Here is a 26,359-nt window from a genome sequence, read left to right as displayed (position 1 = left end):
TTGCAAAACTAAGTTATAGGGAAAGGAAAACAAACATTGAAACACTCAGAAACTATTATTAATTAATTATTAATTTAAATATTATTATTTTGTTGTAGTTAAGTTTTTTTGTTGTTTTTTAAGAATTTTATAATATAAAGTTTTTTGATAGATTTTTTTTGTAAATTTTCTTTTTTTTAATTTTTTGTTTGGGTTTTTTTTTTGTTTTTTTTATATTGTTGTTTTTTCTAAAGATTTTTCCACTTAATTGTAGGCTCTAGTAGTAAATTATATAATTATTTATTTCAATATTTTATGTTGAGCGAACCCAAATATATTCAAGAAGAAGAGAGTGTTTTTAAAAGAGAAACACGAACTTTTCCGAACAAATTAAACGCTCAGACAATAAATTCTGCAATCCCAGCAGTTGAGTGGCATGGTTAAAGCCGCAACAAAAAAATAACTTAAAAGTGTGTGTAGTACAAACCAACACACCTTAAGCTAATTTTTAGCCAACTTTCAAAGTCTCTCCAACAACTATGGTGGGACTGTAACAGCTGTCGTTTATGAAAAAACATGTTGTGGTTGTTTTGTGTTTTTTTGCTTTCGTAGGTTCGGATCTACATCAATCCTGGTATATGATGGTCCGCTTCCAAAGTTTTTTTTTTTTTTTGTTTTTATATTTTTAGATATATATAACTTTTTTTTAGGTTTTTTTTTTGTAGATTTTTTCGCTATGGTAATAATAAAATTTGGATATTAAACTTATTAATTGGTATTCTTCATCTTAAAATATCATGTTGTTTTTGTATCATAAATTTATGTATGTATGTAGTTTTTTCTGTTAATTTCTATAGCTTTTGTTTTGTTTTTCTTTACAACACTCTGGTGTGGGTTGTGAGGGGTTCCAAAAAATTATAAAGTTAAAGAATATTATGATGCACTTTGTTTCTTCAAATGTTTTACAAAAATATACACGCATCTCCTGTGTTTTCGATTTTCTTACAAAAATTCTTAGTACGAGTCAGTTAGAAAGAAAGAGTGAAATAAATGAAATGATTTTTAAAAAAATCTTGCAGGATATGTTTTTTTTTTTTGTAGTTTGATTTTTTGTTTTGTTTGTTAGTGATGCTGTTTTTATTCTTTCTCATCCACTTTCGTATTTAGTATAGCAGAGAATAGCGTTTTTTTTATTTTTTTGCTTCAAAACTCTTTCTGGTTCCTTCCATATTTTTGTTATCAAGTTTTGGCAGCTTTTGGTTTCCGTTTCTCTGTTCCATTTGCACACTTACTAAATACGGTTTTTTATGGGGCAATTTCTTTTTTTCTCTTTTTGTTGGGTAAAAAATAAAAAAAATTTAATTTTCTTCTGTAGCATATTTCATCCTGGTTTATGCTCTTCTTTGTTTTGTTCTTATTGTTGTTGTTCAAGTCTGAACTCGTACTAACATTGTTCGAAAATTGGTATAATGGGTGAAGTTGGCCAGTCCTCCTCTTCTTCGGAACTAACACTTTCGGTTCTGGAATTAAAGGAAATTTGATTAGTATAAACATATATATTTTACAATTGTATTAGATTTGAATTTATTGAAATTGAAAGCTTGTTCCTCAAAAAATTCATATTCACACTATTATACATTCGGGACATAATTTTCAGTAATTTTGAACTGAAATGCACATAATAAGAAGAATCGAAAATCCTTAGGGGATGTGTATTATTCAAATTCGATTCGTATTGAGTCATCCAGTTCAAACTAATTCAAACATTTAAATTAATCAGTTCTTGTTTTTGAACTCTCTTATAATATTCGAAAAAAATGCATAAATTATTAAGGTTATTCATTTAAAAAAAATGGAAAATTACACTCTGATTTTTTTAAACTTTTACACAACAAAAACTTTTGAACAAAATTCCACAAAAAATACACCTTTTTTTTTGATTTTTTCTTGTTTTTGTTTTTCCATTTTTTTTGTAATGATTTATTATTATTTTCAATAAACAACAATTATATTTAATATTTTATTCAGAAATTCAAAATTTGAAAAAAAAAATGAATTTCAGAGATATTTTATAAATTTTGAAATTTTTATTTTGGAATCTTATGAAATCGAAACCATTTTAGAAATTTGTTTTAATATTTTATTGACAAATTTAAATTAATTTATTTGCAAATTCTTATTAGTGTTTTGGAAACCTAAATTTCAACATTTGTGAAACATTTCATAATTTTTGACAAAGATTGTCTGCCTGAAACAAATCCTATATAAATCCTACGTGATTCTTTTTATTTTGTCAAGCAAATTATTTTTATATATGTATAATCATTACCACAATTTACTCTTTGAAAATACTTTCATCTCTATTATAAAACAAAAAATACTTCTTTCAAAAACAAAAACCTTCAAAACAATTTTTTTTTGTATAATTATTTTTAGATTTGTTTAAACTAAATAGGTTATCATCACTCAAAAACAATATGGAAGAAAAAAAACAAACAAATCACATGAAAAACACTCTACACAAAGAGATGGGGAGCAGGAAAGGCTTGATTGTGACAACAAAAACATTATGTGCTAAATGTTAAAGCAAACACTTTAGAGCAACATTTATCATATACTTGTACCAACTAATAGTCAATATTATAAATTAAAGAAAGTAAACAAATTCCTAAAGAAAACTAGCGTCAAAGGGAAACAAATAAAAATAAAAAAAACATGATAATAAACTATTTTTTAAAAACAATCTCCAGTCCATATTGTTATCAATCAAGATTTGTTAATGAATTTGCTTGATTTAGTAAACAAATTTATAAGAATTATTTTCAAAGTAAAATGAGTTTGAAAAGTATTTTAACAAAACAATGGAATTTTCTTGATAGAACAACTGGCTTAAATTTGTATTTATGTTAGGAGTGAGCCTAAACGACCTTCATTTGTTTAATGTTTATATATTAGTATTAAATGCAAAAAAAGTTTCATATATTTTTAAATGCATTTCTTTTTGTTAAACAAAAACAAAAACTTTTAATAGACATCAAACAAGAATCCAATAACCAAATAGGAGCTTAGCAAAGAAGGTGTGTTATGACGCACGTAGAAAACACACAGATAAATACAAATGCAAAACTTTCTAAATACATTCACATAAATAAATAAATTGCGACAATAAAAGTGCATTGAACTTGGGGATATTTTTAAAAAAAAAAAAAAGATGAAACAACAGTAATAATCTTATAAATGTTGTATAGATAAACAAAAATTCTAAAATATAAAAATGGGAATTGAAACAACAAATTTCCCATTATCAAAATAAAAAATTGGCATTTTTAAAAAAATATAAAAAAAAAACATTTAACTAAAAGATTAGATAAGATTGTAGAAAATGTTTTTAAACAAAGGGTGGCAAAAAATTAAGAATTGAAGGCAAATTAGCAGCATAAAAACAAAATTTGAAAAATAATTTCCATTGTCAACAAATTCAAGAAAATATTGTGAAATATTTCAATAATAATAACAATGCTGTTAAAATGTTTACGTATTTGCTTCTTTTTGAATCAGTTGATTTACGTAAATCAATTGGCAGAGTTCCCTCAAACACACACCTCTTTATCATCAGCACAACATTTAGACAAATTTATTTTGGTTTTATGATGTATGAAAGATTTCAAATGTGTGTACGTACACACATATGTATGTATACACATAATAGATTAAATATTTATGTTTAGTATGTTGTATATTATATAGGCTTAGCAAATTTATGATAATAATAATTATAATAGAAAAAAAATAACAACAAAAACATATCTTACATAGTATATGTTCCAAAAAAATAGAAAACGAAGTCTCATGACAATGTTAATCACATACATACAACGAACGCACTCATACAAAGACATTTCCACTAACATACACACGAAAACAAATAAATAAACATTTGAAATTTGAAATTTTTGGTTTTATTTTTGTTTTCTTGTTTTTAATGGAATAATTTAGAAACTTGTTTATGCCATTAGACAAAGTCACACTTTTTTCCAATTGTTGTTGTAGCTGTTGTTGTACAAAATTTGCAATAACAACATTGAGTAATATAGATACATGGAAAATAGCAACACGGGTAGGTAAAATTTATTTGTTTGTTTTTTTGTATCGATTAGAAAAATTAATTAGATTTGGATTTTAACCCATTTTACAGGCAAAATGTTAATTTGGTTCAAATTCTAGATACAAAAAACTAAGGGGGAAATTGCGTATTTGTTTGGAGAACAAATATTTACGAATTATAATGTAAAACCTATAAAAAAAATCAAACTATTTTCTTTGCGAATCTTAATTTCAGATTGACTAAATAACTTTTCACATAATTAGTTAATACACGAATGTAAACATTTTGATGTTGCCAACTACTTGATTGTATCGCAACCAGTAGAATATAACAATTGGTAACGTTTTGAATACTTCCTTTAACATTGACAAAATGTAATTTTTGCTAAATAAAGTAGCAGGTTGTCCATATGACACAAAAGTTTTTATGGAAAAGTTGTCTGATATGATAAAGTAGGGGTATGTCAGCAGAGATTTTATTATAAAAATTCTAAGGCCCACCTAATTATTAGATCCAGCTAAATAATAGTGAATAGATAGATACATACACAAACAAACAAATAAATGTAAATTAATAAAAACTCACACCTCTGTTCTTTGCAAAATAACAATCACAATCTAAGTTTACAAAATATAGAAATAAGTAAATAACAAATTAAAATAAAACGACAAAAACAATTGAATAAAAATTAACATTCAGTTACTGTTTTTGTAGTTATAAAGTTAAAAATAACAGCACAAGCCTAAAATGCTTATAAAATATCAAAAAAAAAAACAACACTTATTTGAAACTATGTATTATCGGCAAAAAAAATAAAATTTAATCAACAAATAAAGGAATATTCCATATCTAGCTGTTTTTAAACCTATATTAATAACAAAAGGGTAGTAAATATTTATTGTAAAATAAATAACAGATATTTTAGATAGATTTATTCCCAGTTAATCAATCTGAAGTATAAACAATCTATTTTGGTTTGAAAAAGTTCTAAACTCTGTACTTTCTTCTGAATAAAGTTAAAAAAAAATATGTATATCTTACCTGGATCGTAAACCATCATCCATAGCATTAGTTATGCCTTCATCAATGGTGGGCAGGTCGGTTGAGAAACGATTGGTTGGACGTAGTACACGTAAAGTGCGGCTAGATAATTTCCAGACCAAACGTTGCTTATAGGGTTGTTTATTTTGACCATTGTAATGGGACAAAATACCCGAAACAATACTAAAACCGCAGGTGAAAACACGATCGGGAATCTGTAAAAATGAAACGAAAAAATCAATTAATTAATTTCGTTTTTTCAAATATTGTTTTATTATTATTAAAACTTACCCTCATATATTGTTGCAAAAAGAGTATGTATTCAAAGACATGCTTTAGTTCGGGACTACCACGTGTGTATGATTCTTTAATGTGAAAATCTAAATGCAGGCATATCAAGACCAAAGCTAAAGTGGATGGTGTAATGACAGTTGTTTTTACATCACACAGCAATATTTCCAAACGATTCTCCAATTCTTCCAATTTGATGAGTTGCTTGTAGAATTCAAAGAATTGACCGCCAATCTCTTTGGCCAAATTGCGGAACAAGGCAAAGTAAATGCGCAAATAACTGACCGATGTAATGGGTGCATGACCCATTTGTACGCCCAATTTATTGCCAATTACACCAGCCATACGTTCCAAATCGCCAGCGGTGCAACCACACTAAAAGTAACAAAAACAATGAAGCAAATAGTTAGCACTAGTCTTTATTTTGTTAAAATAAGGAGAGGGCGGAGTGGAGGTGAATGCATACCTGTGATATTGTTACCAAATCTTCTGCGGGAATAGGCTTCAAATTCAATTGTTTTATGGCCAAATGGAAAGAGGCTACACTCATGCAGGCCATATGTTTGGGTTTAACAGCCATGCGATCTAGAAAACGATCCACCAAGCTCATGGCCGAGAATAGAATATCGGAGGGCAGCTCATACCAAATTTTAAGGCAACGTAAAACATAAGCGGAGCCATCACGACCGCCAGCTGTAACTTCACGCTAAAAAATTTAGGAAAATAAAAACACTCGTTTAAAAACCAACACAAAATCTACCTTAATCAATTCTCTTTTTTTTTTGCAGAAAATTTATTCAAATTATATTTAAACAGAAAACTCAACTCACCCTAGATTCTTTAGGCAATAATAACACAGTATGATATTTATCCTGTAGAGCATCATATTCCTTAAGAGTATTGTAAAGCTCCTCAGATGACATCGATGTTAGTTCATCTTCCAAATTGTTATTGCTACTACTACTACTATTATTCTTCTCATTGTCCGTGAACGAAGGCTCCATGGTTTGGTCCATTAGATTAGGTGTTGATTGATGTTGTTGTTCCAGCTCAAATTTCTGATAATCTAAGCCAGCAGCACCCGGTGTTCCATACCGACCCTCGTCAGACATCCTCATCCACTGAGTTCGCATCTCTGCAGTGTGGCTGCTACCATTATTAGTCGCAGTATTTGCAGATCCAGCTGCTGCCGCCGCCATCGCCGATGTTGTAGGCATGTCAGTCAATTGCGAGGCCAACAATTCTCTGGCCTTAGCCGAGGTTGTGGCCTGCTCTTGCTGATCCATATGACGGTGATAGGCTGCTGAATTACCTGCTCCTACTAGGTCCTCTTGTGGCTTTAGCGACACAGACATCGATGTGCTCTGCTGCATCAACTGCTGCTGCTCCTCCAAAATGTTGTTAAAGCCGTAGATACTGTTGTTCAGTTGTTGTTGATGGTGGTGGTTATACAAATGACTGTTATACAACTGCTCTTGGGCGTAATGTTGATATTGCTCTTGATCGTTGTTGTTAAGAGTATTTGTTAAACCACTATCAGCGACGGCGTAATTGGCGGCAGCAGAGTAGCGTACAGGGACAGACATTGTGAGGGCTGGCCTAGTACCTATGTTTATTTGTGATGGGAAAATTTTTATGTTTTTTTGCAAATTAACAAAAATTTCTTTTTCTTTTCAAAGAATTCTTATTTACTTTGAAAAAAAGTTTTCTAGGCCGTTTAAAGGTTTATTTTAAATAATTGTTTGATTTTATTTTCAGCTTATTGTTTTTCAGTGCAAGCACAAAAAACAATGGCGATATCAGCGAGTTTAATTTCGAACACAAAACTAAACTCTCAATCTTTTTGGTTGAATAATGTATGGATATTCAATAATTTCTTTTTAGAATAATGAAATTTTAAAGAAACTAAATTAAGCTTTAAAACTTTGATTTTCTGTTTAGTTTTTTTTATTTTTTTGTAAATTAAGTAAACAAGTTACCTTAGCTTTTTTTAAGTTATTGTAACAGAAAAAAAACTAAAAGGTGCCCAACCTAGTTATTCTTTAAATTATTTTTTGTAAATTGTACCGAAAATAAAATTTATTGTTTGCTACTTGTTTTGCACAAACTGGTTAATTGAAAAACAAAAGTTTTTTTAACGCACTTTGAAAATGCTACTTCTGTTTGTAAGCTTCAATAACCTTAGTACTATTCTTTAATTGGTTTTTAGAAGATTTATGTTTTCCTCCAAACCAATATTATCAACAATTTGCAAACAACAAACAATGTAAACCCTCACTTTGTATGTAATTTCTCTTAGTTTGTTTGATGATTTTTGTCCCAATTGTATTTTTGTATTAAGCGATTTAATTTTTAAGTACGCTTTCTTTTTGAATTTTATAAAAATTTCTGGGATTTTATAAAATTTGAAAAAAGCACAATTTATGGTTTATTATGTTTTTGTTTTATAACTTGTATATGTAAGTTTTAACGATAATAAACTCTTGCACTTTTTTTTGGAAATAATTTTCTTTGGAAAATTTTTATTTCTTATAAATTTGTTATACAAGTTTTTCTGGGTAAAACTTTGTATTCAATTGTAAAATGTAATATGTTGGTTGATTGTATATGATGTATTTCAACGCAGAATGATTTAGCTAAATAAATTTGTTTTTTTTTCTCTTATAAAAACTTACAGTCTGTGAGAAGGAAGGAGGTTGGAATAAAATATAAAAAATAATTAGTTTAAAATTCAAATAAAATATAAAATAAATCATAATTGTGGGTGTGTTTGGATTGTTTTTTTTTTCTTTTCTGGAATATAGTGAAAACTCAAAAAATAATAATTAGTGGTAAAAAAAAATATTAGTGCAAAAAAAAATATGTAATTTATAGTAAAAATAAATTATGGTACGAATTCTCAATGATTTTTAATAACGAAAAATGTGTATAAATCATATTTGGAAGGCCAATTTTCATTCTCTAAGGGCTAAAAAGTAAACAAAATAATTTCCAAGGTTTCTTAATGATTTCAATGCTACAGAAAAACAAGATATAAATTTAAAAAAAAAAAAAACATAAAATTTGTAATAGAAATTCTATTTTTTTTTTTTTTTAAATTAATTAAATTAATTTTAAGAAAGCATTTAAAACAATGGTAGTTATTTTTAATAATTAATAAACAAATGTTTTAAACGTTGCCAACCACGTATTGTTCCATGAAATGTTATTTGCAGAATAGGAGTAAATGGCAACTTCATGTTTTTCCGTTTTTTGTTTTTGTTGCCATACTTTTAGGAGCAGGAATATATATTTTGTTTTATTAACTGTATAATGTATTTATTTTTTTTTAAGATAAAAAATGCCAATGACAATAGTAGCAATTTCAATGACAAATAAACCACAGCAACAGCTAATTCAAAATCGATAAACATGTGTAAAAATTTACAAAACGAAACAAATTGTGTGTACTTTGTACAACGATAAATAATTACTGCAGCAGTTGAGAAGGAGGTATTGTAAGTAATTGATAAAACATACAAAATAAAATTAATATCTTGACAAACTGGCAGACACATTGTTTAGATAATAAATGTTGTATTGATTTACTATTTATAACCCACTTGAGCAAATACAAACATAACACACAAAGTGTTACGAAATTTTCCCTTAAATTTCTAAATAAAATTAAAAATAAAACTTTGATCTAAAAAAAAACTCACAATTACAATAAGAAAAATCATTTAACTAACATAACAACTGGCGAACAAAGTTTAAATAAACAAAACTTAAAATTTATGTTGTTGGTAAACAAAAGAAAACGAGATATTTAGCACGTAGGCAGCAATAACAACATAAACAAGAAAATAGGAAACAAAACATAAACAACATAAAACAAAAGAAAACAACCAAAAAAACTCATTACAGCACCCTAGTTGTTAGTGTTTTAACAAAAAAAAAGAGAGAGAAATACATAGAATGAGAAACAAATTACAACATAAACAGAAATAATAAATGATATACAAATGGCTGGGGCTGCAACGGACGTCAGTCAGTCATCTCTAAACAAGTTGCATCCATAACAAAATACTTAAGGCGTTGATTGCAATTTGAATTACAAAAAATAAACGGAAAAATAAAAATTGAAGCGTATAAAAATCCATTACAAAAAACTAGAAAACAATTTATAAAGTTTTTTTTATTATTATTTCTCAATGAAAAACTTGTATGTTTGAATGTCTGTCGCTGGGTTCATTTTCTAGGCATTTTATTTTAGAGTGTAATAGGAGAGACTGCTGTTAATAAAACACTTTACAGTGTATACAAACATACCATAGACTTACACAAGTTGTATGCATTTATTTAATTTCATTTCATGAAGTATAATAAAAAAAAAAAGTATATAATTTAGGTCGCCACACAATAATTATATTTATTTATGGGAAAAATCGTATTAAAATGAAAACAGAAATTGAAAAAAAAAAAACTATACACACAAGCAAAAACCAGAAAGAGCTATAAAAAATCTGGGGAACTAGACAAAATAAAAAACAAATTATTGTAAACTTTAAATAAAAAGTTAAGTTTTCAGGATTTCTTTTCAAATTTATGTATTTAATTGAAAAGCCTAAAATGATCAAGAAAAAATAATGAAACTTTTGATATAAAATGTTCAGTATTTAACTATACCTTTCCGTCATTTCAAGCTATAGTTAAAAAATATGTATTTCGTACAAATGACTAAATTTCATATATATAATAAATAATGTTGTTTTATTGTTATTTATGTATTTAACCAAGACTTCTGAGTTCATTTAATTATGTTTAATGACAAGAAACAAAACTTCCTTGGTTAATTTTCTTGTTTATTACCTTCTAAAAAAAATAATCAAGGTTTTTTTTTAACAAAATTATATTCAACAAACGTAATGTTAGTTAACTCTGAATTTTAACAAATAACAGCGTAAAAAAAAATTAATAAAGTTCATTAACAAAAACATTCAGTGTTATTAACATTAAAATTTAATGCATTTAACAAATATTATTTATACAAAACACATATTGTAACAAAAAAAAAAATAACAAATCGGGAGAGCGAAATATAAATCACAAGGAGTTCAAAAAACTTAATAAAAGCGAGGTTAAAAAGTAAATAAAACAATTAAAGAATTTTAAATAGGTCTGTATAAAAACATAAACAATTTAATCAAGGAAGTTAGATTTTTATTTTAAATTAAAAAATATATAAAACGTAAAATATAGAAACAACGGTTGATGATCTTTAATTTCAAAAATACGACAATACTAATTGGCACTGCTTTCTGAAAGCTTTAAAATAAAACTTTTGCTATAAATTTAATAAAGATAGGTATGCCTTATTTGGTATAGGTATTATTTAATCGAAATCTAGGGGAATTTCGAAAAATTATTTCGCATTTATTTTATTAATCATTTTCTTATAAAAATTTCTCCCCAATGAAACATCTAAAGTTTAGTCATGTGAAATGACACATTTTTATATTTATTTCATGGTTTTATTAAACTCCTAGTCATGGTTTTACATAAAAACATTAATGTTTATTTCCGTTTTAGTCATTTATTAATTTAAAAATACAAATACCTATAAGAGCAGAAAAATAGATATGATAAAAACCCAATCATAATGCTATTTTAAACACAAAAACCCCAAACCGAAACTAAGAGAAGAAGGTCACGCACCCACAAAACCTGTTTAAAATTTACTACTATTCTCTTCTTGTTTGTGGTGTTTGTTTACTTTGTTTGTTGTTATCAATATGAATAAATAATAAAATTCTAAAATTTAGTTTTTAAGTAACGAAATGAAACTGAATTCGTTTTTTTTTTTTCTAACAAAAAACCAAAAACTGTACCCAAAACTCTATTTAATACTATTTTATCAAAGTGTAGTTATTAGTAGTGAATTTGGGGAGAAAAAAAATCAACTCTAATACGCAAAAACAGCAACATAACAACAAAAAGAAATAACGGCCTACAAAACAAACTAAAAACTTGAAACAAAAACAAAAACAAAGAAGAGTTTCAAAGTACAAACACACACACTTTTCAAATATGTAAATGTGTGTGTGTAGGTTTATGTTTATGATTCTCAACATACCAAAAAAAAAAACAAAAAAAAAAAAAGCTTAACAATGGCGATCTATACATAGAAAAAAAGTATACAAAGTAGTAAGTAGTTGCTTGCCCCACTAAATCCCCTTTACAAAAACAAGAAACACTCTTCCCTGCCCTCTCTCTCTTTATTATTCTTTTGTCTATTTACTACATTTATTTACGTTAGATTGGCTGGGTTTTTGTTGATAACACAATAATAAATAAAAAAAGAAAAAAAATATATTTTAAATAGAAAATTGTATGTTATATGAAATATTCATACAAATACGAATACATAGTATGTATATTTATATTGCCAGATGATATTTTTAACTTAAATACGCTACAATAACGAATTTTAAATCAGGGTTTGATAGAAAACATTTGAAAAATTGTCAAGCTTCAATATTCTAAATAATTCGGGTTTCAAAAATAGAAAATGCTTTTGAAATGCAAAATTTTATGAACCTCTATATTGTTTTGAAAAATATTACGGAGTTATGTTTTAAATTCTAAAATAAATTAAGTGCGTATTTATTTGCAAAGTCATTTGTAGTCTACACCATAAACACCGAAAATAGTTTTTTTTTTCTAGGTACATATTTAATTTGTTTTTTTTCTTTTTATTTTAAATAGCATGATGATAATGCGAAATTTTTATTATAATATTGTTTTTGTATTAAATGATTTTTTGTTTTGAATAATTATTTAAATGACATAAATTTAAATTCAAAATAAAAACAACATCTCGTGTTTTCAATGAAGAGAAGAGGACAAAAACACGCAAAAGTTGTGTTAAACTATAAAACTATAAATAACTGTAATTTATAACCAAAATGTTTTTCAACATTTAAAAATTAATTTAAAAAATGGAATATTAAATAGGAAATATGTATAAGTTTAATCTAAAACTTGGAACTATGTATCTCCCGTATTCTGGACTGAACTTAAATTGTTGACAATTATACGAGCTCATAATGTTTTAAATATTTCATTGTTCACAGTTAAACCGTAGTACATATATATATAGTAAGTATTGTCAATTGAACTTAGCAATCAAGATCAATTATTTACAACATTTTAAGAAATCTAGGAAATCCGGGAAGAGGTGTTTGCCTCAAATCGGGAGGAGCTTAGCAAAAACTTGTTTTTCACTACTTTAGGCGTTTTAACCATAAATCTTAATTAATATGTATTTAAAAATTTCATACATTTTTTTATCAATTTTTATTGTTTATTTATATTTTTTTTTTTGCTTTTTCAAATTATCTTGCAAGTGTGCGTGTGTGTGCTATTCGCAGCAACTTAAAATAAATTTGAAGAAAAAAAGTTTCTCTTTTATAGCCATAATTGTAAAACAAACCAAACAACAAATTTATTACGCAAATTTTTGTCAAGCTATTTGTTTCTTCTCTTGAACATTTTTTGTCAATTGTATTGAGCAAATAAATATTTTAATAAATAAAATTTACAATTTTTTATGTAAAAATTTCAAAATTGTAAAACAAATAAAAATAATTGAGGTTATGGCTAAAATATTTGGTAAATTAAATTTATTTGTTGGACTTTAAGCTTTTAGATTAAAAGAGAAAATATATTTTTTTTAAGAAAACAAAGACAAGTTGCTCTAGTCTACTACTAAATAATTAGACTACTTTTTGAAAAAAAAAAAAAATGAAAGTATCGGTTTTTATTTTGAATTTTCTTTTAAACTAATAAAATCTAATTTATGGTTTTTGTTGGTTAATACACAAGTATAAATGTATAAAATTAACGAATTTTAGTTGCAACTACGTTTAATAGCTGAGGTAGCTTATTGTTACACAAGTTTGGCTACACTAATAAACTTTGAAAACTTTTTTGAGTGTTTAAATATATGTATTTAAACTTGAAATTGTTTTAATTGTTACAATTTAAATACACTTGAAAAAGCCAAAACAAAGCAGACAAAAAAATAAACAATAAAACACTGAAAAAATAAAATCAAAATCATTAATCATATTGTTGTTGCTGTGTGCAATCATTTTAAATTATAGATAATAAACAACTAAGACGTCACACAATGACAATGATGATCATCAAGATAATGAATTGAGGGAACCAATTTGTATATATTTTAGAAAAAAAAATACAATAATTTTCTTACAAATTTCCTGAAGGTCAATAGCTCGACTGTATTTAATCGAGATTGAAAAATAATAAATAAATATTGCATAATATGGAATAATCAACAATGCACTTTAGAAAGTTTAAAGGAAAAACTGAAAAAAAAACATTTGGTAAAATCAATATTTACCAATAAAATTCTTATCTTATGATTACGTCATGAGGAGAGGTATTCAATAAAATAAATATACTTAATGACGTATGAGTCATATGATTATCAAAAAAAAAAAACAATATTTTATAAAAACAAATAACTACCTAGTTAATATTTCATAATATGTATGTTTAATGTATGAGTAATTTTGAATATTTGCTAAGTGACCTTCAGTTATTTAACAAATGAAACCCAAAAAATAAATTCTATTAAATGAACCTCTACCCTTGATAATTTTAAGAAGTACAAACAAGAAGCCAAAACAAATTAATTTAGAAAATGTTATACAAAATCGATTTTCTCCTTTCTTCTAGGAAATTAAAACTCTACACACCATTTATTGGATTAAAACCCCCAAGTAACTTTCAAACAACCCTCTTGTAAAGGTTGCTACAATAAAACGACAAAAAAAATTCCTTTGAAACGGATATTTGTTTAAGAAAATGGGGTGATCTTAAGTCATGTGTAAGAAATTTTATTATAATAAAACACCCTAAACAAAACAAAATAAAAAAAATATCAACGACTCAGCTAGAAAGCAGATGCCAGTGAGCAAATGTTTGAAATGAAAAATATCTAAAAATAGACAGGCGTCGTTGAAAAGGGAATGGGCGCATGCCAAGTGCGATTCGATGTAGCTGGTGACAATTAAAACTAAAAATAAAACTAATGTTACATATCAAAAAAAACAACTGCTGGGCATTCTAAATATGTATAACAAAACAAAAGGCGTCAAAATTACATTTTGTAAAATTATAAAGTCGGGTTTATAATCTGTTTAAAACAAAATACTGAAATTATTTCCTTTGCTAAGCAACATTACACCAGATGTTATTTGAGAGTCAATTTTGAAAAGAAAATAAATAATTTTTGATATAAAAAATTTAAAACAAACAAGCATCTAAATATAAATAGTATTCCCGTTTTATCAAGTTCATTGACTTTGCAATTTTAAACAATCTTTTGTCTAAATTTAAAATGTACTCTCAATAAGTTTGTTTAAAATAAACTAACTAACAAACAAACAAAAAACACCTTATCTAAGCCCATTATAATCAATTAATGAAAATTACTAAAATATGATTGTGCAAAAAAGAGACGTATAGATAGACGACGACAAAGCGTTGGTTGCAGTAGTAGTTAAATATCATGTGAATAAATTTTAAGGCTTGATAATGGCGTATAATAAAGAGCCAACGATCGTATAACAAAAACACAAATAAGTCCAAACTATAAATAGTATGAACTAATTTTACAAATTGACCATTGGACTAGAAAAACAAAGGAAATTTTTGTTAAAGCTTGATAAGTACATATTATACTGTTTCAGAGTTGGTTATTAAAAAGACATTGACATTTTGCACTAAAACATGAAATATATTAGAACACCCAGACAAAAAGGGTTTTAAATTACAAATAATTTAAAGGTATTTCAATATTATTAAAGTCATATGTCAACTAAAGCAGCCAGCTGTTATTGACATAAAGAGTATATAAGATAATGCACCTGGTTTTTTTACATTTTATTAATTTGAAAATTAGTATGGAGAGTTTTTCATCGATTCTATTGTATCCAACTGAGTGTTATGTTATGGCACGAGTGATTTTACAATTGTTCTCTATATGCAGAGGAAGAATACAAGGGGATTTCAACTTCAATTATTTTACATTATTCTTGTATAAATTATACAAAATTTATTTATAAAAATTATGTGTGTATATAGTATTATACAAAAATAAAATAAACTGGTTATCGTTTGTGTTGGCATTGATTTATAAAATAACTCATATTCCTGGCTGTAGAGAAGTGGTTTTTGTAATAAAAAAAAACACACAACTGAGAAAAGCAGCCAATAAAAAAATACAAAGGGGGTTGAAAAATTGTTTAAGCTTATAAATGTCACTCTTTATAAAGGGTGTTGAATGACTACGAACAATGTCATATCATACAAATACGGTAAATTTCCAGCTACAACCGCAAATGATAGAAAAAATCTAAAAGGGGGTTGCAATGAAATTTATTATAAAACCTTATTATGCGTAGAGACAAAACAGAAAGGTGCTTTAAATATAAATATGTCTAATGATAAAAGGTATTAAGGAAAATCAAACACCACGCAGAATTTCATTAACAATGTTAATGATTTAAATATCATATTTGTATATTGAAACCTATATTGAAATTCTGTAAAACCAGCATAGGTCGTTCAATTTTTGAATTATTTAGAAACGAAAAATATTTTCTGATATTCAGACTCAATGATTCATTGATGTTATGTAAAAATACTCATTTATATTTAGAAAATAATGTTTTTTAAATAAAAATTTTCAAATCTGAGTAAAACAGGAAGTAGCAAACTAAACCCCTATGAATATTTGAAACAAGTGTTTCATCATCTAACAAAGGGTTCAATAAACCTTAAAACAATTGTAAAATACAGAACAATGTAATGAAAATAAAAACAAAAGCATAACTTAAAAAACTAGCAGATAAAAATTAATGAAATTGTTAATTTTATAAATGAAATAACAAACATTTCTTTTAAATTTTATACAATTAAAAAATAAAGTTATTCCTGCCCAAATATTAGTGAGACGAGCTATACATTTAAAAATGTTAAAAAGTGCCAGCAGGGGAACATTTATAATGACCAACATACATACAATAACACCTGCATTACAAGAACAAATGCAAACATATGTACATAGCAAAATGTTAATAAATAAAAACAACAATATACCACAAAGATTGGTAGGTACTTTGTAAACAGCAAATACATATTAGTTGATGGGAATGTTAAACATTAAAAAAAAGTTACAGCATTAAAATTTTAAAACTGAAAAAGGTTTCTCTTTAGAAACGACAAACCCAAAAAAAGTAAAAGAAAGAAAAACATAAAAATGAAATAGAAATGTTAGCAAAGCGCTAAACTAAAACTAACGGTTTAAAGAAAATCACAAGAAAAATAAACAAAACACAAACAAATGTTCATGTTTGGTTTCAGTTCCTAGTTTGTATTGATACAAAAAGTTGTTTGGTTAATGGTAATAATAAGCAAAAGATAGAAATTCGAATTGGAAATTATTGAATATAACTATGTATGCATGTTGTTAAACAAAACAAAAATACACCTACGCTTGAGTGTTTTTTTAAAACCCTAAAGACCTGCTAGGTATCAACAGCCTAAATTTTAAGGTTACGTGCGAAGGTTGCACCACAACAAATAACAACAGCAACTGTTAGACATACTATGTGCATACAATCAACTACACATTAAGGAAGTTTTTATTTGTTTATAACAATTAAATACATTTTAATTAGGTTAATTTAAACAAATTTATCACAAATGACCTAGAATTTGAAAATTGTCAACTTTTAAAAAGTATTTGCCTACATAGACAAATATAAAAAATATTTTTTATTACATAATTTAAGAAAAATATTCTTAATAACAAATTAGTAAGTATGTATAAGAAATATTGTTTTTCAAAAAAAAAAAAATATTAATATCTTTCTATAAAATACAACAATTTTTCTAGTATAAAAAAATTGTCTGACGCAATTCTACAAAACCTGTAGTAAATCGCATTGGTAGTGGTAGGTACAATATTAAAAGATGAGAGCCAGCCAATCACTCTCTCAATAATAAAATGTAAAAAAAGAGGGTCCCTTCTTGTTAAAATATTAAAAAAAAAACAAGAAGAAAAACAACAGCTAATAGGAATCATCTGTTTTTTATACACTTTTATAAGCAAAAGTATTAATGTTTGGTACTTGTTTGAATATGTGAAAAAAAGAAATATGTTTTTAATGGATTGAGGTACTCATACCACAATATTATTTATTTCTTATGTATTTTTTTTATATGAAATCGTAGTATTAAAGTTTAATTATACTTATTGTAGGTATGTGTGTGAACATGATTGTTTTTGTAATTATAAAGAAGAAACAAAAATAAATTTGCTCGGTCTCTTTCACAAAGAATGTTATGGGATATGAAACAAAATGAAACGAAAATAAATTAGAAACACAAACAAAGAAAATGTCTACTTTGGATAGATTCACAATAAAGTTGCCATATTCAATTGATTTTGTTTTCATACATAATGAAATTAAATACATATTTTTGTGACTTTATTATTCTTTGTAAAATATACAGTCGATTGTATAACAAATTAATCCTTGCTAAGGAACTGAATTTAATTAATTAAAAGCTGTATTGAAATGATGACATATGAATAGGAACAAATCTCATACTCAATTCATGCCCCAAATTTCTCTTACAACAATGTATGATGAAATCTGGGCTCATACAAAATTATTCCATTATGAAATACATATTAACATAGTTAACAGAAATATAAGAATTCACCCATATGTAGATTTTTTGTAATCAGCTCTGGCTTTTATATTCCAAATTATTTTGCAATCTGGCAGCCTTAGGCTAGGTATCTATTAAAACTAATATATTAAATAATTTTTTCAATTTATTAAAATTTAATAAATATATTTTTTATAAAATTAGGTCTCAACTCATATTTAAACAATTTATTTTATATATAGGTAGTTACATTTAAATTCGCAAACATAAAGAAAATTGTATAAAAATCTTTATAATTATTTCAGAAACAACTTGGAATTGAACAGAGTACTTTGACTCTCATTAAAAATGTCAAATTAAAAAAAAATCACCACTACAAACACCTTGAAAATACATACAAAAGTCTTTGTTTAAAAATTCAATTACTGAAAAACTACAAATCAGGCTTAGAAAACTTTTTTCAAGATTAGAAATAATAAAATTTTGTTGTATTCTATACAATAAATATTTAAATAAAATTCTTACATTTTGACAGCCATTTTAATGCGCAGGAATGTGTTTAATTTTTTGTTTTTTTTAGTTGGTGTGTTTGATATTATTGCACTATTGTGTATTATAATTTAAAAATGGTTTTTGATTATTAAACAATCAAAAACCGAGCCGTTGCTTGTTGATGATGAATTATGAGATTTATGATTTTTAAGTGTTTATATGAGTACAAAGTGTCTTATTAGTCTAAACGATTTTTTAACTAATTTGTACTTTTTTAAATAGATTTTTTTTGTTTGTAAAAAAAATTTTATTTAATTCAAAAATTATTTTAATTAATTTATTATCACAAAAAGTTACGAAAATGCAACGATTTTTTATTCTTTTCTTTTAATTTTATTATACAGTTTTTCAATTAATCATACGATTGAAATTGAAACAAAATTTTTTTAAAAAAAATTTGTTTCAAATATTCATGATTTTGGTTTTATATGTTCCTCCTTGGCAAAGTAAAATCGATTTTTAGGCTTCGAGTAATTAAAACATTTGTCAAGTGTTTGTTTCTTTTAGGGGGGAGTAGAAAAAGTTTAAACGATTTTTTTACAGTTGATTTTAACAAAAATCATAATTCACACACACGTAAACATCACACATAAAAGAAAAACAGAATCTTTTCTTTTATATTTTTTAAAAGTTAATTGTATTTTATTATACTATGTTATTGTTATTGTAATTTTTTTTATTTTCTTGTATCCAATATTATTTACTACTTCTCAAATATACGTTGTTTTCTCAAATGTTGTTAAACTGATACTAAACTGTAGTTCCAGTTCAGTGTATAAATTGAACACACACTCACAAAATATATAAAATTTTATGTTTTCAATTCTGTTTTGTGTTTCTCCTTCAACTACATTGATTTGACCATGAAGATAGGAACGAATTGGCATTTAAATGAAACATTTAAAACTACAGTACATACAGACATCTGTATAACAGCTGTGTCAGTGTGTTGTTTACTTGAATGTAAAAAAAAAGTGAAAATCTTATTTCAAAAAGTTTCTAAAAAAAAAATGGCATGAAACAAATATGGCTTCCCGTTATGTGGGATCAGAAATGTAATTTTAAAATAGTATCAATCAGATTCAAAAAGTACTTTTTTCACTATAATTTCAATGAAATTCGTCTTCTTTAAATGAGAGGTAACGAATAATTCGCGAAAGCGAATTTTAAATGAAACTATTGGTTTGAAATTAATGTAAATTTATCGTTTATGTAAATTTATCTGCTGGTTATTTTACACCGTAGATATCTATTCGTTAAAGTTACGTGCTTTTCTCAAGAAAAATCATGTTGTTGTTAGTGTAGTGTTTAAGTTACTCTTACACTTACATATATTAAGTTATTTTAAATGATTTTTCATATAAAAACATATTTGTTATTTAATTACACACTTCTTACATACATTTCGTTTTAATATGAATAATTGGTGCACTTTTCAGGATCGAATTGTACCAAAAACAAGACGTACAAATGAACCAACTTGCCAACCCTAGTATTATGTATGTATTTATATCTTAGTATGTTCCGTTACTAAACTGTTCCATTTGATGTTTATTTAGTACACCAATAATATGTCAAAACAATGACAATGGTTTGTTTTGCTTGTTTGTTGTGTGTGTGTGTTTATGTATATGAGAGAAACTGCAAATGAAATTTTTTACAAGACGGTTTACAAGACAGAAAAACAAAAATTGTAATGATTTGTTTTGTTTTCTATTGAGGAGGGGAGGTCCAAAAGAGGGGACATGAAAAACATTAGTTTTTAATGTAAATATTATAACTATATGCAACAGAAGCTGATTTTCATAAATGGAAATTAGACGTTACTTTTAATTAAGTAACTTTTCACTTATCGAAATTAATTTTGTTATTTTCAATTCAAAAAATTACTGATTGTCAAAAATATTATCTAGATATGGAACCTGAAAACAAAGTTCAATATGTAGGTACCCATTTGCCGTAATTCTTTCTTATAAAAACTTTCAGTTTGTTTTAAGCTTGCGTCATCAAAGCACGAAAACCGTAATAAGATAATAATGGTTCTGTCTTGGTCCTTGAGTTTAGTGAGCTTTTAATACAGGGGCAGACTGTCATTATAATAAAAAATCAAGGTTAGAAATAATTCCGTAGTGGGGGTTTAAATGATTTACTTTGTGTAATATACCTTCTAATGGTTAGTCTTCAGCATGCCAGAGATATTAACAAATATGTACATAGGTTCCACTATGTATTTTGAATTTAATTACAAAAAGCAATATAATTAAAATTCCTAACAATAACTAGTTTGTTTTATATTTAAAATTAGAATTTGAATATTATGTAAATTGTATTACAATCTGTTAATATTAACCGTTTTGACAAGTTAAAAAAAGCACTAGAATCGTTACAAACTTAAATTCAAATATGTATCCAACCTTGATAAATAACAAATACCTAAATGAAAGCCAAGGAAAATCATTAGCTGGTCAAGTTCAAGTTTATAGAAGAAATTTTTCTCGAACCATTATGTATTACCTAATAGTGAAAATAAATTATGTAGGTATTTATTAAACAAAATCTATATGTGGATGAAGGCATCATCATGATTATTAGCTAAACAAAAACGTAAATAGATATTTAAATATTAAAATACATAGCCAGACATGACTATGTATGTACTATATCTTTTCCATATATTAGTATAAATATAAACAAGTATGTTTAGTATAAAATATAATAACAAAAGTAGCAAATAATAAACAAAACAAAAAATATTTAGCAAAACAAAAATTTCTGAAAAAAATCAACAATTAACAAAATCAAGTTGTTTAGAAAGAGAACATTAGAAAAACAACATCAACAATGTCCCCATATAAACAATATTAGCAATTAAATTAATTATTTTAGACTAACTGACCTTCACATCCAAAATAAATATAATTGTATGTGTGCTGTGGTTTAATCAACAAAGTACATATAAAATAAAACTTGAAATAATTACATTTTTATTTTAGTATGCAAAACAAAAAGAATTCAAAAATAATAAATTAAAAAAACAACAACAAAACCAACTTAATTAAAAATTGGTAACACAGCTAAAAACAAATCAGCTGACATCTAAATAAAACAGTTGTTATTATTATTGTTGTTTGTGGTCTTCGCGATATCTACGAATTCATACGAGCCAAAGATCACGTCAAAAGAACAGACCAAAATAACAGTCTTAACAAAAAAGAAAAAAAAACAATCAACAACTAAAAAAAGAAATGACAACAAAAATATATAGAAAATAAATGAAAAGGAAACAGCTGTTATAATTTAAATCTAGTGCAGCTGATGATATCGAAATAACAAAAACAAAGAAGAATATAAGAATTGGTTTACAACAACTTCTTATGAAAATGAGAACATTTTGTTGTTTATAATTTTCATTGCATTGTTATTGCTTTTTTTCCTACTTTTATTCCAACAGTTGACTGGCGTACGTACATTCGAGTAAAATTGCACAAACTACGTGAATCGATAGATTATTTCAATATATAATTCTATTAACCTCTGAACTGAATGTAATAAAAGAAAATTAAAAAAAACAACACGTAAGAGAACCCAATGACGCATATTATCAATTTGATACAGTTATTAATGTATCCACTATATGTGTTGTAATTTTCTAAATTACAGTTTGTAACAATCAATATTTTGTATTGTCAACTAATAAGTAATCTTAATTTATTTATTTTTTAATTTAAATAAGTCTAATTTAGACAGGACTCTTTTACAAGTGAGTAAAAATTAAAAAGAAAATGAACTGTATTAAAAAGAAAATGAACGAAATCGTTAAGCAATTATGACTATCAGAATAGTAAATGAATCCACATTAAAAACAAAAGTCTTGGAATAATCGGTTATGTGATGAAAATCGATTTTTGTAATAGTGTTATGAATATCGATCGATTTCAAGAATAATTTTTGAATTTTCTAAAATAACAAATCATGATTTTACTAAAATTTATAAAATCATTTTAGGCAAGAAATATGATACAAATTAATTCAAAATTTCAAGCACTGAAGAAAATAAATACATCTACATATTAATTTTCGATTTTGAAATCGATTTCAATCTCATACCAGGGGAATTATTGGGTAATTCGATTCGGAAGAAAACGTTTTCGTTTAATCATGTATAAAGCCATAGAAAATTATACACGACACGAGACACTCCGTTTTGTCAAACATAATTAAAACAAATCATATGTCTGATACAAAAAAAAAATATATTGACTAACATGTACCTATTTTGTTGTTGCAAGAGTTAGCTTTTTGACAACAGACTTAGGTTTTTACAATCACGTCTCGTCTCTTTGTTACTCTTTGTATAAAGCATTCTAATTCAAATGACTTCTTTTTCGAATCGAATTACAGAATCGAATCATCTAATCTCCTAGGCCCACCAACAATAACAATTAATATTAGAAATTTTTCACTGAAATATAAAAAATTGTTTATTTATGTAATGTTCTTTATGTAAAAATTTCAAATGTTCAAAGAAATACGTTTTAAAATTATAAAATTCTTTTAATAAATTCGAAACATAGTTGTTTTCATTACTGTGACGAACTGAATAAGATAGGAGTTTCATAAAAACATGGGGTTAAATAACCGATTTTATGTCACCCCAAGTGAAGTTTTTGAGTTACAACAGTTATCAATCACAACCAAAACTCTGTGTGACAAAAGCAAAAAAAAAGTATTTTTTAAAAGAGGAAAATTTACTTTTTTAGTAGATCGACTTAATACAAATTGAAATTTTAAGTACTTAAAATGCTTAGATATAAAGGACATATTCATAATCAATTTTTAATTTTATAAAAAGTTTATAAAACAGAATTTCCATAAAAAATTTGTTTTATAAACCTGTAATAAATTTAAAGATTGGTTATGATTAAGGCCTTAAAACATCTAAATATCATATGTAGAGAAAATACTGAAAATAATACAGATTTAAATTTGTATATATACAATCTAATTTGAATATGAAACTAATTACACATTTTTTCCAGCTTACTTTATATTTTAATAAGAATATATAGTACATAGCATAGTAGAAAAATAGAAGGTAGTTTCATTCTCTCTTTATTTTTTAAAATTCTACGTCTGACATGCTTAAGGATTTTGACGTTTTCGTTAAAATAGTAATACCATATTAATTAAAAATTTTCCCATATATTCTTTGAAGTTTGTGAAAAAATTAATACATAATTTTCATTAATTTGAAGAATATTAAAAAAAATATTTACTATCAAATTGGGATCAAAGGTAAGATTTTCATTTTCAAATATTTCAAAGCTAATTTGTGAACATTATTTTAAGATTTAACAAACATGAGTTGCATTTTCCCCAACTGCGAAAATACCAAATATTTTTGGAAAAATTCAAATGTAAATTTTTATAAAGTCCCTTTTACATTACCTAACAAACGACAACAGTAGCTGGATGTATGTAAAACTTGTCAGAGGGTGGATTATACAAACCGAACACCAGTTTTTTAAGCCTTTTGGGACGTTTAAATTACATTTTTTTGAAATTTAATGAAAATTCTTTGTCAGGTAGCCCAAATTATATAGCGAATGTTAGGAATTGAATCATTAACTTCCAACACAACATACTTAATACATTTTTATTTACATACTAAATTATAAATTACACATTTTTTGTAAAAAATTTCTCTAAAATAAAAATCATTTTTAGGAATATGGCAACGCTTTTTATAATGCTCACAAAATAAGGAAACTTCAAAAAACCTTATTTGAAAAAAAAAATTTTGATTGAAACTACCTTCTATATTTTTATCATGGTACATAGTACATAATTGAATTTAGAAAAATTGAAAAACATTACTGGTTTAATTTAGTATTAGAAAATTCCTGAGGACAGACTATTTCATTCCGAGAAATTAGTAACCCTAGGGTTAACCTCTATTCCTAAATATTTACTACCACACCCAATAGGTGTAAATATAAATATCTATTGACTAATTTACATTCCATATTACACTAATGTTTAAATTAAAATCATTAAATCCATTTTTTAATTAAATTTAACATTTTCCAAAATACATATTTATAAATGAGGAGCCCCAGAACAAAAGGTACTTTTTCGAATTTTTTGCAAATAGATTTTTGGTATTTTTATATTTGATGGTGTTTTCTTTTCTGACACAAAATGTTGCCTATATATTTTGTACTATTTATTAAATGTTACCCATACCCTCATAATGTGTTGCATTTTTAACGATCACAATAGAACAAAAATCATTACCATTTATGAAATTTTCTGTTCTGTACCTTCTAAATATTATAAAACTATACTTTTTGCTTACATAAAAAGTGGAGCATTTCTAACCCTTTGATAAAATTTAGGGTGAAACATGTAGCATATATTCAGGGTTTTAGGGTAACATTATTAGAAAAGAACACGACCAAACTACATTTTTTCAGAAAAAAACACAAAGAAGGGTAAAAGGCAGAATAAATGCATCATTTATGCCAGAAAAGAAAACCCCATGAGTTGAAATCTTCTAGATTAAATCAATTTCCCAAAATTTTTAAAAAAGTACCTTTTGTTCTCCTCACACCCAGTTCAAAAGTGACACAACTCTGTATTGATTTCTCAATTGAACATCTTTCAATATGTAAACAAACTTTAAATTTATTATTTTCTGATATGGCCTACGGGCAAATTAGAAGACATTTTACAACTTCTTAATGTAAAATAGTAAAAATTAAATTCAAAAAAGCCAAAGAAAGCTTTGTAAACTATAAACTTTTGGAAAGTATTTTTTTCCTGTTTAAGCTTTACAACACTGAACCAACAAAATATACTACTTATTATAGCAACTCTATTGCTAAGGTGAAATAACACAAATACGCAATTTCTGAGTGGTGAAATTATATCACATTCACATATATATGTACGATTCCACAAACTTCTCTGATAAGAAATCTCTAGAATAAGGCGAAATTTATATATCCAATTAGTTGAAACGTTAATGTTTTCTTACACAAAAACGTCCTGCTTTAAATAAAATACACATTTAATTATCATTTACACTTCCATACGTCATTGAAAGTTTAATGAATGAATGACGTTTTAATGAATGCGCATGCTGTGGTTGTATTTCACCACTCCACTGGAAATTTTGCTTACTTTTTTGCCCATATTTAGCCTCACTTTTTTCACATTTTCAATGGTTTTTTATCGACTTATCGTAGTTTTATGAGTCTGAAGGATTTAGGAACACTTACCCGGATGCTTCTGCAGTTAGAATCAGTTTTTTAGGTTTTTTAATTTGAACGAGGACAAAAGAAAAGTTCTCAACACGAATTCAACAAGAATTGTGACATGGAAGATTTTTCGACTTTGACATTTTATTTTTTTCTCAGCAGTTGGTAGCACTGTTTAGTACTAGAAAGGTGCCAGATGTCAAATATTTTTTTCCGCTACATGCTAAAGAAATTAGCAAAATAGACGTAACAACAAGAAATTTTTTAATAAATAGTAATTATATTTGTGGTTGGCAAAAATGATTCAGCACATCCGAGTATAATCATTCATACTTTTGCACTAACACAATTGTGTAAATTTACACATGCATAGTGA

General features: G+C 26.0%; 1 protein-coding gene across 2 annotated transcripts; it reads right to left on the bottom strand.

The window, feature by feature from the left end:
* Nucleotides 1–837: 837 nt before the first annotated feature.
* Nucleotides 838–26,147, bottom strand: CycG (cyclin G). Of its 2 annotated transcripts, none has more exons than XM_065514455.1 (6): nucleotides 26,005–26,147; nucleotides 6,247–7,022; nucleotides 5,883–6,122; nucleotides 5,417–5,791; nucleotides 5,126–5,340; nucleotides 838–1,499 (listed from the first exon to the last, which is right to left on the bottom strand). In XM_065514455.1, the coding sequence occupies exons 2-6, from the start codon at nucleotides 7,000–7,002 to the stop codon at nucleotides 1,424–1,426; spliced, it is 1,662 nt and encodes a 553-aa protein (XP_065370527.1). In that variant the 5' UTR covers nucleotides 7,003–7,022; nucleotides 26,005–26,147; the 3' UTR covers nucleotides 838–1,423. The 2 variants fall into 2 exon arrangements, with proteins under 2 accessions (XP_065370527.1, XP_065370520.1); XM_065514448.1 differs by lacking the exon at nucleotides 26,005–26,147 and adding an exon at nucleotides 18,695–19,591.
* Between the last annotated feature and the right edge of the window lie 212 nt (nucleotides 26,148–26,359).

This window comes from Calliphora vicina, chromosome 1 (assembly GCF_958450345.1).
Source record: "Calliphora vicina chromosome 1, idCalVici1.1, whole genome shotgun sequence".
Taxonomy (NCBI): Eukaryota; Metazoa; Arthropoda; class Insecta; order Diptera; family Calliphoridae; genus Calliphora; species Calliphora vicina.
This window is presented reverse-complemented; position numbering and strand designations above follow the sequence as displayed.

What these genes read in the sequence shown, in the direction of transcription:
- CycG (XM_065514455.1), bottom strand. Translation starts at nt 7,002, where the DNA reads ATGTCTGTCCCTGTACGCTACTCTGCTGCCGCCAATTACGCCGTCGCT. An exon ending in TATTGCCTAAAGAATCTAGG is followed by an intron (nt 6,123 to 6,246) that starts GTGAGTTGAGTT and finishes TAAATTTTTTAG; the next exon opens with CGTGAAGTTACAGCTGGCGG. An exon ending in ATTTGGTAACAATATCACAG is followed by an intron (nt 5,792 to 5,882) that starts GTATGCATTCAC and finishes TGTTACTTTTAG; the next exon opens with TGTGGTTGCACCGCTGGCGA.